At 41.8% G+C, this 13,900-nt stretch overlaps 1 protein-coding gene across 1 annotated transcript; it reads left to right on the top strand.

Moving 5' to 3' along the window:
- Positions 1–2,089: 2,089 nt before the first annotated feature.
- LOC135100962 (cilia- and flagella-associated protein 251-like) lies at positions 2,090–2,935 on the top strand (the record flags this gene model as incomplete). The annotated part of the gene is made up of 1 exon (XM_064004578.1): positions 2,090–2,935. A coding segment is annotated over one exon (846 nt), but the record flags the coding sequence as incomplete, so codon positions are not given.
- Between the last annotated feature and the right edge of the window lie 10,965 nt (positions 2,936–13,900).

Genomic DNA, 13,900 nt, shown 5'->3' with positions numbered 1-13,900 from the left:
CTCTCTCTCTCTCTCTCTCTCTCTCTCTCTCTCTCTCAGGGGATGTCAGATGAGGGCGCCGGTGTGCCTGAAGTGTTTGCCTGGCAGGAGGAGGACGCGGTTGAGGGGGAATCATAAAAACACACACACCCCCAGCAAACACACACAACCCCAGTGCTCTTGTCGCCTCGCTCCTCGCTCACACTCAACGCCAGGCAGGGAAGAAAAAAAAAAAAAAAAAAAAGCGAGTGAGATCCTTTGCTTCTCTCTGGATTACAGGAAAATATGGACGGGGTTATTTTTTTTTTTATGATTGTTCGTGTTTTTCTTTTTCCTTTCTTTTTTTCAGTATTTTTTTTTTTATTGATGTGGGTGGGATGGAAAGAGTGGAAGAATGAAGGAAGGAGAAATGAAATGTTGAAAAATAAACGCGGATTTCTTGTTGATTTTATGAAGTGATGATGTTTTAAACTGTTTCTTGTTTTTTTTTATGTTTTCTCTCTCTCTCTCTCTCTCTCTCTCTCTCTCTCTCTCTCTCTCTCTCTCTCTCTCTCTCTCTCTCTCTCTCTCTCTCTCTCTCTCTCTCTCTCTCTCTCTCTCTCTCTCTCTCTCTCTGTGTGTGTGTGTGTGTGTGTGTGTGTGTGTGTGTGTGTGTGTGTGTGTGTGTGTGTGCATATACTTCTCTCCCTTTTCCTCTGCAAGTGGTGCAGCTTTTAATAAGCCCCACACGAATCACGCAACCACCCCTGACCTACCCCCAACACACGCACCCACGCACACACACACCCTCCACCTCCCACTCCCCACGCTGAGGCAACGAAAGAAAAGAGAAGCAGGACAGGGATCCACGAGTTTCAAAGGGAGACTAAAGAAAAAAATAGTTGTGTGTTGTGTTGTCTGCTGATGGTCTGGTGACGTGGAAAGCGAGCCGGGGAGTCATTTCCTGCTCGACTCTTTAGCCAGCAACACGGGAGCCAAAGGAGGACAGAAGGACAGGCGCCAAGTACACGTCCAACTCATTCTCTTCCTCCTCCTGCTCCTTCTTTTGTTCCTACTTCTAATTATGTCTTCCTCCTCCTCATTCTGATAATTTTCGTTCTTTGTTAACCTCGCCTTTCTTAAATCTGCTTTCTTACTTAATCCCCCTCCTCCTCCTCCTCTTCCTCCTACATATCCTGCTGTTTCCCTTCCTCCTCCTAATCCTCCTCTCTTCCTTCTCGACCTAGCCTTCCTCAAATCTACTTTCTTCTTCTTCATCATCATCATCTTTTTCTTCTTCCTCTTCCTCCTCCTCCTCCTCCTCCTGCACATTCTATTGATTTTCTTCCTCCTAGACCTACTCGTCCTCTTTTCATTTCTCATCCTAATTTTTCTCATTCTTCCTTAATCCAGCCTTTCTTAAATCTACTTTCTTCCTCCTTCTCCCACTACTACTATTCTTCTTCCTTCTCCTGCTCCTTCTCTTCTTCTTCTTCTCATCCCTCCTCCTCCTCCTCCTCCTCCTCCTCCTCCTCCTCCTACCAGCCATCTCATCACCGTCCTCATCCTCCTTCACTATTTCTCTGTCCCCTTGCCATAATCTCTCTCTCTCTCTCTCTCTCTCTCTCTCTCTCTCTCTCTCTCTCTCTCTCTCTCTCTCTCTCTCTCTCTCTCTCTCTCTCTCTCTCTCTCTCAAAACCTCCAAACAAAGCAAAATTTTTCAAAAGGAGTAATTGTGGCGGGAGGAAATAAGGCAGTTGGGGGCTTAGCAAAAGGGGCTTGGGAGTCGTGTACAAAAAAAATGTTTATCTTGGAAAGTAGTTGTGTAAAGGCAAGAAACATGGGAGATGAAGGAAGAGGAGAGGACAGGAGAGGACAGGAGAGGACAGGAGAGGAGAGGAGAGGAAAGAGGAGAGGAGAGGAGAGGAGAGGAAAGAGGAGAGGAGAGGAGAGGAGAGGAAAGAGGAAAGGAGAGGAGAGAGGAGGAGAAGGAGAAAAGAAGAAATTTTATATCTTTGAACCTGAAAAGAAAACACCACCACCACCACCACAATCATCACCACTACCAACAACAACAACACCAAAAGAAAAAAAAAACACGGAAAATAAAAGTGAGAACTACTAAGAAGAAGAAGAAGAAGAAGAAGAAGAAGAAGAAGAAGAAGAAGAAGAAGAAGAAGAAGAAGAAGAAGAAGAAGAAGAAGAAGAAGAAGAAGAAGAAGAAGGAGAAGGAGAAGGAGAAGGAGAAGGAGAAGGAGAAGAAGAAGAAGAAGAAGAAGAAGAAGAAGAAGAAGAAGAAGAAGAAGAAGAAGAAGAAGAAGAAGAAGAAGAAGAAGAAGAAGAAGAAGAAGAAGAAGAAGAAGAAGAAGAAGAAGAAGAAGAAGAAGAAGAAGAAGAAGAAGAAGAAGAAGAAGAAGAAGAAGAAGAAGAAGAAGAAGAAGAAGAAGAAGAAGAAGAAGAAGAAGAAGAAGAAGAAGAAGAAGAAGAAGAAGAAGAAGAAGAAGAAGAAGAAGAAGAAGAAGAAGAAGAAGAAGAAGAAGAAGAAGAAGAAGAAGAAGAAGAAGAAGAAGAAGAAGAAGAAGAAGAAGAAGAAGAAGAAGAAGAAGAAGAAGAAGAAGAAGAAGAAGAAGAAGAAGAAGAAGAAGAAGAAGAAGAAGAAGAAGAAGAAGAAGAAGAAGAAGAAGAAGAAGAAGAAGAAGAAGAAGAAGAAGAAGAAGAAGAAGAAGAAGAAGAAGAAGAAGAAGAAGAAGAAGAAGAAGAAGAAGAAGAAGAAGAAGAAGAAGAAGAAGAAGAAGAAGAAGAAGAAGAAGAAGAAGAAGAAGAAGAAGAAGAAGAAGAAGAAGAAGAAGAAGAAGAAGAAGAAGAAGAAGAAGAAGAAGAAGAAGAAGAAGAAGAAGAAGAAGAAGAAGAAGAAGAAAGAACTTCAGGAAAGATCGCGACAAGGAAATATTGCGTCCCGAATATCGAAGTTGCCTGAACACAAATTCGAATCCGTGAAGCAACGAAGCAGTGGAGCAACGAGCCAGCGAACCACAGCGAGAGCCAGTGCTGAATAGTTTCCTGCCCCTCGGAGGTGTGTGTGGGTGCGCGCGTGTGGGTGTGTGGGCGAGGTAAGGGCCGGAAAGGGTGATGCGTTTCTTTGTGGGTGGTTTTGGGAGGTTTTGGGTAATTTGGACGGTTTTTTTTACACGATTTTACTCTTCTTTCAACTTTGGGCTATTTCCTTACCTTATTGGCGGTTTTCTCTCAAGTTTGGGCTATTTTCTTACACTATTGCCGCAGCTTTTTTCTAACTTGAACCGTTCCTCTTCCACTTTAGCGTGTTTTCTTCAGGTCTCGCGGACTTTTCTTTCTCCAGCTGAGTTAATAGAAGTCCGAGGCGTCACAAATTGCTTCATTATGACATCCGTGGTTCACAACTCTCATTGCTAAGCGATAATTTGCAATAGATTAGAAGAACAAATAGATAGACTTTTTACGTATGCATATTTTGAGAGTAAGATCATGTCTCGAAAAAAAAAGGACAAGATAAATAATAAATAGACAGGTAAGTAAATGGTAAGTAATACATAAATGATTCAGTTAACCCTTCTGGAACTTGAGTGCATCCCGTTTTTTGTTGAGTGAATGGTAATTTCCTGACTGATTTTTTTTTCAACTTTCATCTACTGTTGCTAATTTACTTACTTCTTTTCTTCTATTTATTCATTTATTTATCTTTTTTTTTTAAGTTTTTACAGTTCGACAAGAAAACAATAAGATATAAATGAATAGATGAATAAATAAATGAACAAAGCAAAAGGTGAATAAATAAAAAACACAGAGTCCTTTACAAATCAACGCCTTTCTTGTGTGTGTGTCTCTTTCTTCCCCTTGCATTTCTTTTCCTGTCTCCCCTCTTCCCCTTCTGCTTCCCTTTCTTCATACATCTCTCTCTCTCTCTCTCTCTCTCTCTCTCTCTCTCTCTCTCTCTCTCTCTCTCTCTCTCTCAACTATATTTCCCAGCCTAGTCACGCCTTGCTCTTTGTTTGTGTCTGGCAAGCCTCCTTGTTTACAGGCCTCTCTCTCTCTCTCTCTCTCTCTCTCTCTCTCTCTCTCTCTCTCTCTCTCTCTCTCTCTCTCTCTCTCTCTCTCTCTCTCTCTCTCTCTCTCTCTCTGTGTGTGTGTGTGTGTGTGTGTGTGTGTGTGTGTGTGTGTGTGTGTGTGTGTGTGTGAACAGAACAAATACGAGGGAGACGGGAGACAGACAGAGAGAGAGAGAGAGAGAGAGAGAGAGAGAGAGAGAGAGAGAGAGAGAGAGAGAGAGAGAGAGAGAGAGAGAGAGAGAGAGAGTTAAGTCTTCCACTCCATCAGCATGGCGCCTATCACCCCTCCTCCTCCTCCTCCTCCTCCTCCTCCTCCTCCTCCTCCTCGTCCTGCTTCTCCCTCACCTGAACTAATCCCATGAGTAAGAGAGCGAGCAGTGCATGAGGCAGCGGTGCAGTGTTGTCATGAGCGAAACGGCCGGCGCGTGTGTCAGGAACCCAAGGTAGATCTGAAACTCCTTGGCTGAGTCTGTTGTTTTCCCTTTTCTGATATTTATTAAAAGCATCAATCAGTTCCTTACTCTAAATACTTGGGTTATGTTTCTAAATACAATACCACCACCACCATCTCCTTATCCTCCTCCTCCTCCTCTTCATTCTCAACCGAGCCTTCCTCAAATCCTTCTTCCTCCTCTTTCTCTTCCTCCCTCTTGCATATTCCACTGATATTTTCTTCCTTCTAGTCCTCCTCTTCCTCCTCCTCCTCTTTCTACCTCTCTTCCTAATCATTCTTATTCTTCCTTAACGTGATTCAGTTACACTAAAGAGTTGGATTAGGTTTTCAAATAAATGCTGTCTCCAATTCATCTTTTAACCCTTTCATTACTAGACATTTTTTTCCATAATCACCTGTAACTTTTTTATTTTTTTAAATTTGAGCAGTAAAGAGATTTATGGTGATAACACTGTGACGGCATCGTTGTGGGCGAGTTGAAATGAATGAATCTTGCAGTTCCGGGAAATAAATGGATTCGGAATAGCCCTCCCTCTCTCTCTCTCTCTCTCTCTCTCTCTCTCTCTCTCTCTCTCTCTCTCTCTCTCTCTCTCTCTCTCTAACAAGTTTCATCTATTTATTTATTTCATGTGTAGGTTCGTTGATGTAATAATTTCTGTAGCCCAGCGTGCTTGAAATTTTGTTTTCCTTTAATTTATGTCCTGTTCTGATGTAACATAATTAGTCTCCGCCCAGTCTGTTATTTCTTTATGCTGCCTTTTCACTTTTCTTCATTTTCCATTTTATTTTCGCTTTGGCATGTATTCTGAGTGAAGAGAATGATATTGCTATTCCTCAGCCCAGGCGGTAGGCAGGGAAGGAAGGAGGGAAGGAGTGAGAGAGTAAAGGGAGGGAGGGAGGGAGGGAGGGAGGGAGTAAAGGGAGTGAGAGAGGGAGGGAGGAAAAAAGGAAGGAACGAAAGAAGGAAGGAACGAACGAACCAAGAAAGGAAGGAAAGAGGGAGGGGATGGGTGAAGGAGAGAGTGCATGAGGGAGCGAGTAAAGAAGTGAGGGAGGAAGGGAAGGAAGCAGGGACAGGTGAGAGAACGCCATCTGGACTAGAAAATCTTCGGCTCGTATATCTTCTCTTCAGCTTGTTTCTGGAGTGTTGGTGGATTTTCGAAGTGACGCATTGCCGGGGCCTTGGAGACACGCCTGCCTGATTCTCCTTTTAGTTCTGGTCTTGGTTCTCGGTTCTCGATTCCGGTCAGGGACGTAACCTTTGTATTTTTCCCTCCTTCCCCTTGGATTTCTTCGTCTTTTCTTCCCTCTTTCCCCACCCCCTATTTTTTTATCCCGTCTCGCTAATGTTTATTGTACATCGCGTCTCCGTTTCTCTCTCTCTTCTTTTCTCTGTCTTGCCCCCAAAATAACATCATTCTGTTTTTAAGTCTCTGTTTATTTCCTCTCCAAATATGAGGTTTTGCTTTCTTGTTTTCTTGGTTTCGCTCTCTTGGATATTGTTTTTCTGTTTTTTTGTGTTTCGGCGGGGTGGATATTCTGTTTTGTTTTGTTTTCTTTTATTTGAACGCAGGCAATGTATTGTGTGTTCCTCTTGCACTGACTTTGTAGTGTTTAATGTAAGAATGTTATAATTTGTTTGTATGTTTATGTTTTGTATGTTTGTATGTTTGTATGTTATGTTTGTTGTTTATGTATGTTTGAATGTTTGTAATTTGTGTTTAAATTGTCTCCCCACCATTTGAGTTCGTAGTATGTGTTTGGTACTTAGAGGATGTGCTATACCGATGTTGTTGTGAAACCTTTTGTTATAAAACCGTTCTGCATTTGTTTCCGAATGGAGCTGTTACTTGAGAGATGAACAGATTTGACTCTTGAAATAGAACAAAATACTTTTTTTTCCTCTCTCTCTCTCTCTCTCTCTCTCTCTCTCTCTCTCTCTCTCTCTCTCTCTCTCTCTCTCTCTCTCTCTCTCTCTCTCTCTCTCTCTCTCTCTCTCTCTCTCAAACTTCTTAAAACTCCTCTCACGTGAGTCACAAGTGCAGGTGTGCGCGAGGACGGCGGCTCGTGCAGGTGTAATTTACCACAATCTCATTACCCTAAGGAGGCTTGCTGAACATGATTATGGTCGTTAGATAAATCAAGGGGAGGGGAACTGGTCTCATAAACACCTATTCCATCTTCCTGACTTATGTGAGAGCAAATCACAGCTACACACACACACACACACACACACACACACACACACACACACACACACACACACACACACACACACACACACACACACACACACACACGCCACGTACAGTCATTTAGTGGTCCAGTACCCCCCCACACTCCTTCCCACACTCCCTCCCACTGAGTTTGGTGTCTTTCCAGATTTGAAGTCCTCTGATCTGATGAGAATCTATGGGTTGTTAGATTTCGTAATACTGTTCGTGAATTTCTGCAACGTAAACTGTTTTGAAACGAGTTATATTTAAGACACCTATATAATTAAATCGGCATATTTCTTTTTTTTTTATCATTTTTTAAATATTTATCTGTTTTTGAGTTAGATAAATGAGCCTTTCTTTTCTTCTCTTTTTTTTTTTTGGTTTTTGTGCCCATGACTGGACTCCTTAGCAAAGAAATAAATCAATTAAAAAAATAACAGGACTCAAGGTTGAGGGTTCATCATAGTGAAAACAAATGCAGGAGGAGGCACGAAAATGAATGAATAAAAGAAAATAGCAAGACGCAATGAGAGAAAAAGCTAAAAGCACAAGGGAAATAAATGCAGGTTACTCAATGTCTCACCACGAGGACACCCAAGGCAGGCAACGAGCGAACCCTCCTCCTGCCTCCACTCCTTACAAAGCCTGCACTCACGACGCCTTCAACTCCCGGCGGTGCATTCCCCTCCCGCCACCGCCACTTCAGATCGCAAGACTCGCGTAAATTTCTCAACTTGCTACATAAATTCAGCGGAAACGTAACTTTTTTATTACGAGCCCTGATTTTCCGCCTCCCTGCACTGCCTCGCATCATTCACGTAAAATTCTCCCTGAAGTTACGGCAAATATTCAGTGGAAATAACTTTTTTCTTTTCTTTTTCATTACCACACTGATTTCCTCCTCACCGCATCGCTTTCTTTTACTAAACCTCACCACATGCGCCTCTACATGATTAATCCTAACCAAACCTTGATTTTAAAACCCACTTCAACCCCTTTTCTCTACTACCCTTCTCTATACCTCACTTTTTTACTCCATTTAATCTTAGTCTCCTCTCCTCTTCACCGTATCACACATCCTCACCTCACACACTCTCTCACAACCTAACCATACTTAAACTAATCCAACATAACATAAGCTACTTCTCTAACGCCTTTTTTCTCAGCTTTCTACTCCACTGAATCTTAAACCAGTGTCCTCTCCGCTTCACAAGCTTCCACACCTCCAACAGAATGGGCTTCCTCGAGACGTGATAGACTGCAATACCGTAGATAATTTTAAACGTCGTCTTGATAAATATTTTGCCTCAAGTCCGCGGTTGACAGTGTTTGTTTCTTAGAGATTAAAACTCCTTGCCTTCAGGAAATGGAGGCACTTCATTTCATCCATTTTCATTCTTTACTATAAAAATTTCCTTCGTTTTTTTTTTTCGTTTTTTTTACCTCTCTAACCCAGTAAGGTATTTATTTCCGACCTGTTTCCTGTACGACTTATGCCGGAGGGAGTGGAGGGTGGGGAGAGAGCATTCTGCTTTGCTGTCCTTTTCTTCTACTATCACCTTGGTAATCTTAGGACAGGTCACCTCATTAGTACCGCAAGGTCTGTTGTGGCCTGTACGAGTATTTCTATGTGGCTATAAAACCTTCACTTCACTCACTCATAACTGCTTCTTCCCTTCCTTCCCTCCTCTTGCCATCACCACTTCATAAAAACATTCCTCCTACACACCCACACCTCATCACCTTCTCATAAAGCCTGACACCTCCCCCTCCTCCTCCCCACCAGTCTCCCCATCACCCTCCTCTTCCTCCAACTAGTCCATTCCATCCACCACGAGTCTTGTTCCTTGTCTGACCGCCCACCTACGTGCTATACTCCGCCCGCCCTCCCCCCATCACGCCCCTCCTCCTCCCCCACGGCCACCTCACGCCCTCCCTCCGCCAACAAATCTCTGTAAAGTGAGACAAACACCTAAAGTACACGAGCAGTAGTACTCTCTCTCTCTCTCTCTCTCTCTCTCTCTCTCTCTCTCTCTCTCTCTCTCTCTCTCTCTCTCTCTCTCTCTGAGGTGACACTGAGTATTTTCTTCCCTCTCTCACAGTCGTGGAAAACTCGTTTCATAATAAATTTCTCTTGTCACAGTTACATGTTATATAGGACGACCGATGATGGAGGAGGAGGAGGAGGAGGAGGAGGAGGAGGAATACAAAGGAATACAAAGGAATACAAAGGAAAGCCAAACAGCAACAGACCTTTTGGTCCTTGCAAGGCTGTTTGGTAACTACTTCTAACTAGCTACAGTGAAGAGAGACAGGACAGCATAGCAGAAGGCTCCTCCCCACCCACCACTCCCTCCAGCTTGCGCTGGCATGGAAATAGTTGGGAAAAGTACCATGCAGTATGGAAAAACTGACATGGAAATTTTCATAGGAAAGGATGAAAGGAAGTTCTACTATTCACCCTACGGTGAACTCTATACGCCTATCTGAAAGTTAATACAAGTTATATTAAAACTGTTGAATAAGAGTTTAAATAGTGAATTTAGTAATTATTCGGACAAGAAGAGAGCTTGTTGGGGATTTGCTTTTAAATATTTGTCTATTTTATTTTTGAATGATTCAATAGTATTGCTGTTTACAATTTCGGCAGGAAGTTTATTCCATATATTTACTATACGATTAAAGAAGAAATGTTTGGCCTCGTGGGATTTAAAACGTTTGGGTATAATCTTGAATCCATTATTTCTTGTTAGGTTAAAATGATCAATGGTAAAATAATTATGTGCATCAATGTTACTATATCCTTTGAAAATTTTGAACACTTCAATTAGGTCTCCTCTTATCCTGCGCTTTGTTAAACTAAATAGGTTTAGTTCTTCCAGTCGTTCCTCATACGGCTTATTGCGCAATCTTGGAATCATCTTTGTGACTCTGCGCTGTATCTTTTCTAGTTTTTCAATGTCTTTTTTGTAGTATGGTGACCAGAACTGTACACAGTATTCTAGATGAGGGCGCACCAGTGAGTTATATAAGGCAAGTATAACCTTTTCTGATTTAAATTCAAAGGTTCTTCCAATGAACCCTACTAATTTATTCGCCGTCTTTACTGTTTCTGTGCAGTGTTGACTCGGCTTTAGGTCGTTTGACACAACGACACCAAGATCTTTTTCTTTATCAGCACTTGACAGTGGCATGTTATTCATTACATATCTCGCCTGAACATTGTTGCTTCCGATATGTAGAATTTTGCACTTTTCTATATTGAATCTCATCTGCCATTTTTCTGCCCAGCTTGTTAGTTTATTGAGGTCACACTGCAGTTCCTGCCATTGTGACACAGACGTAACTCTACTTGTTATTTTGGTGTCGTCTGCAAATTTACTTATTTTGCAGTTTATCCCTTCATCAATATCATTTATGTACATTATGAAGAGTACTGGTCCTAATACAGAGCCTTGAGGAACGCCGCTATTTACCTTATGCCACTCTGACTCTTTTCCATTTATTACAACACGCTGTTTTCTGTCAGAGAGCCAGTCTCTCAGCCATTTCAGGGTGTTTCCGGCAATGCCGTGAGCTTTTACTTTACTGATGAGTCTCTTATGGGGAACAGTGTCGAAAGCTTTCTGGAAATCAAGGTAGATAATAGGTAGATAATAGGAGGAGGAGGAGGAGGAGGAGGAGGAGGAGAAGGAGGAGGAGGAGGAATGCAAAGGAAAGAACAGACAGCAACATCCCTTCTAGGCCTAACGAGGCTGATTGTGTGACTATACTACCACTACACATTCTGTGAGTAGGAGGTAAAAGGACAGCAAGGGTCAGGGAAGGAACGCCACGCAGCACAGAGGGAGAAACAGTCACTGAATGCGATAGGAAAGGTGGAAGGATATACATGTTGTTCTAATCCTATATAAAAGAAAAAAAAAGAGGAAGAGGAGAAGGAGGAGGAGGAGGAGGAGGAGAATGACGACGACGATAAAGACGACGAAGTTGAGGAGGAAGAAGAACAGGATGAGGATGAGAAAATGAGGTGAAATAATAACGACTGACTATAAAATTGACTGAGCCATGCCACAACACAGGAGTCGTATGGCGCCGCACGTCAAAACACCAAAACTAAGAAAACATTACTAAAAAAAAAAAATACAAGAATGAAAGAATAAAAAGCAACTTGCAGGAGAAAATTAAAAAAAAATAATAAATCTATGGAGAAGACCCTACTTGTCAAAAGGAAGCACTTTATGTAATGGGAAGAGACGCGCCTCAGCCACCAACGGAGAGGAAGTTAGCGATGAATGGAACACACGAAGGCTCAAAGTTTCCAGCAGCAGCAGTTCACTGAGGGGATAAAGAACAGAGTGTGGGAGGCGATGGGATGGTGAGCTGGTGATCCCAAAGGATGCCCAAATAAAACAGGACAGGTAGCCCGTGGCGCAGGAATACAATACACACGGTTGCCTATTCATAAACCGACATATGGCTTGTTTTTATGTAAGAGGGGCTGAAAATGTAAGAGTAATTCTGGCTCTTCCAACTTCCATCTTCCTCCTTAACATAAACCATAGTGGAGGAACACAATACTTAAACTTGCTTATTCTTAAACTGACACACTGACAGTATATAAATTTCCCTCTTCATAACCAACACACTGACTGAAAAATGTAGGAGATTATGTGTATTCTGACTCTTACACCCTCCATCTTCTTCTTAAACCTAAACCACAGCAAGAAAAATACAACACACAAACTTGCTTATTCGTGAACTGACACATTGACTGGTAAAGTAAGAGATAAATTGACTCCTACAACTTCCATCTTCCCGCTAAACGCAGCCAATAGAGAGAAAATACAACGCACAAACTTACCTACTAAACCTAAACCACAGCGACAAATATACAACACACCAAATTCATTATTCGTAAACTGACACATTGACTGGAAAAGTAAGAGTTAATTTGACTCCTAAAATTTTCATCTTCCCCCTAAACGCAGCCAACACATGAGAAAACACAACGCACAAACCTAACCTAACCTAACCTAACAATGACTAACAAAGCAAGAAATCTGTAATAACCTCCCCTCACAAGAACCACCTCTTAAATGCAGCCTACAACGTGAAAATAGAGTCCACAAACATACCTACGCCTAAAACTGACCTACAGACTGATAATGTGAGTGATATAGTGACCATTACAAGTTCCATTTTTCCCTAACGTAACATAACATAACATAACATAACATAACTTAAGCTAACCTAATCTAACCTAACCTAACATAAACTAACCTAACTTAACCTAACCTAACATAACTTAACCTAACCTAACCTAACATAACATAAACTAACCTAACCTAACATAAACTAACCTAACCTAACCTAACCTAACCTAACATAACTTAACCTAACCTAACGTAACCTAACCTAATCTAACCTAACCTAACATAACTTAACCTAACCTAACCTAACCTAACCTAACCTAACCTAACCTAACCTAACCTAACCTAACATAAACTAACCTAACCTAACCTAATCTAGCCTAACCTAACAAACTAACCTAACCTAACCTAACCTAATCTAACCTAATCTAACCTAACAATGCCCTTCAACGCAACGACATGCATCACACATCTGACACTTGGCAAGTACCGGCCAGCGAGAAGTCGTGGAGGACGAGACGAAAAAAACAATAACAACATGAAGGAAGAAGAGAGAGAGAGAGAGAGAGAGAGAGAGAGAGAGAGAGAGAGAGAGAGAGAGAGAGAGAGAGAGAGAGAGAGAGAGAGAGAGAGAGAGAGAGAGAGAGAGAGAGAGAGAAAATACGAGGTAGGAGAAAGGAAAAAATGCAGGATATAGTTTGTGAGACCTAATAAAGGGAAAAGATGGAGGAGAAAAGAAGAAAAGATGACGCGTTGGAAGAGGAGGAGGAGGAAGGAGGAGGAGGAGGAGGAGGAGGTAATCAGAGGCGAGACATTTGTTACAGCCTTGGTAGGAGAAGAAGAAAAAGAAAAAGAAGAACAAGAAGAACAAGAAGAACAAGAAGAAAACGGAAAATGACATGACGGAAAAGACTAAAAAAATAAAATACAAGGGATGAGACAAACACGAGAGAGAGAGAGAGAGAGAGAGAGAGAGAGAGAGAGAGAGAGAGAGAGAGAGAGAGAGAGAGAGAGAGAGAGAGAGAGAGAAGGGGGAAGGGAGGCAGCGTAACAAGACTGTCAGGCGGTGATGCCACTTGCAAGAAATCGTTCCCCGTAAGTCTATGGCAAGTAAGAGAGGCCGAGAACACAAGGACAGAAGGACAAGAGGACAGGGGAGTACGAGGACAAGAGGACAAGAGGACAAGAGGACGCGAGGGGCACAAGGTCATGGAGGGCACGAGGACACGAAGAGGGGAATGAAGAGGAAGGGCGCGGATGGCAAAGATGAAAGATAAGAGAAAAACAAGAACGAGAACAATACGAACAAAAAAAAGAACAAGACGAGCAACAACAATAACAACAAGAAACAGGAAGAGGAACAAAAGAAAAAATGAAAAAGAACAAGAACAAGAAAAAGAATAATAACAACAAGAACAAAAAAAGGAACAAAAGAATACGGACAAGAGCAAAAAGAACAAGAAAAAAACAAGACGAACTACAATAACTACCACTACTACTGCTATTACTACTACTACCACCACTACCACCACCACCACCACCACCACCACCACCACTACAAACCAGGAAATAACTTCAACCGTCGAGTCTCATCAAGAAAATTTTAAAAAAAGTTAAAGAAAAAAAAGCAATGAAGTCAAATATAAGATCACTTTAATGACACGTGATTTGCGAAGAGAGAAAGAAAACGAGACACCGTAAAAAAGAAAAAGAGGTATTTCTTCGCAAGGAGGAAAAGAAAGACGGAAAAAAAGTGACGCTATTTTCATTAGAGATTCGTTTAAGGGAAGAAGGATAGATGGTGATAATGAGAGTGTGTAAATAATATAAGGATTGATGGAGGGGCTTGAAAAAGAAGGTTATGAGAGAGAGAGAGAGAGAGAGAGAGAGAGAGAGAGAGAGAGAGAGAGAGAGAGAGAGAGAGAGAGAGAGAGAGAGAGAGAGAGAGAGAGAGAGAGAGAGAGAGAGAGAGAGAGTGATTAGAAAAGCAGTTATGTGTAAATGCGAAATTAAAAGGAAAAGAAAGAAAGA

This window comes from Scylla paramamosain, chromosome 5, assembly GCF_035594125.1.
Source record: "Scylla paramamosain isolate STU-SP2022 chromosome 5, ASM3559412v1, whole genome shotgun sequence".
Lineage (NCBI taxonomy): Eukaryota > Metazoa > Arthropoda > Malacostraca > Decapoda > Portunidae > Scylla > Scylla paramamosain.
Note: the sequence above shows the minus strand (reverse complement) of the source record. Positions and strands in the feature narration are given on the sequence as shown.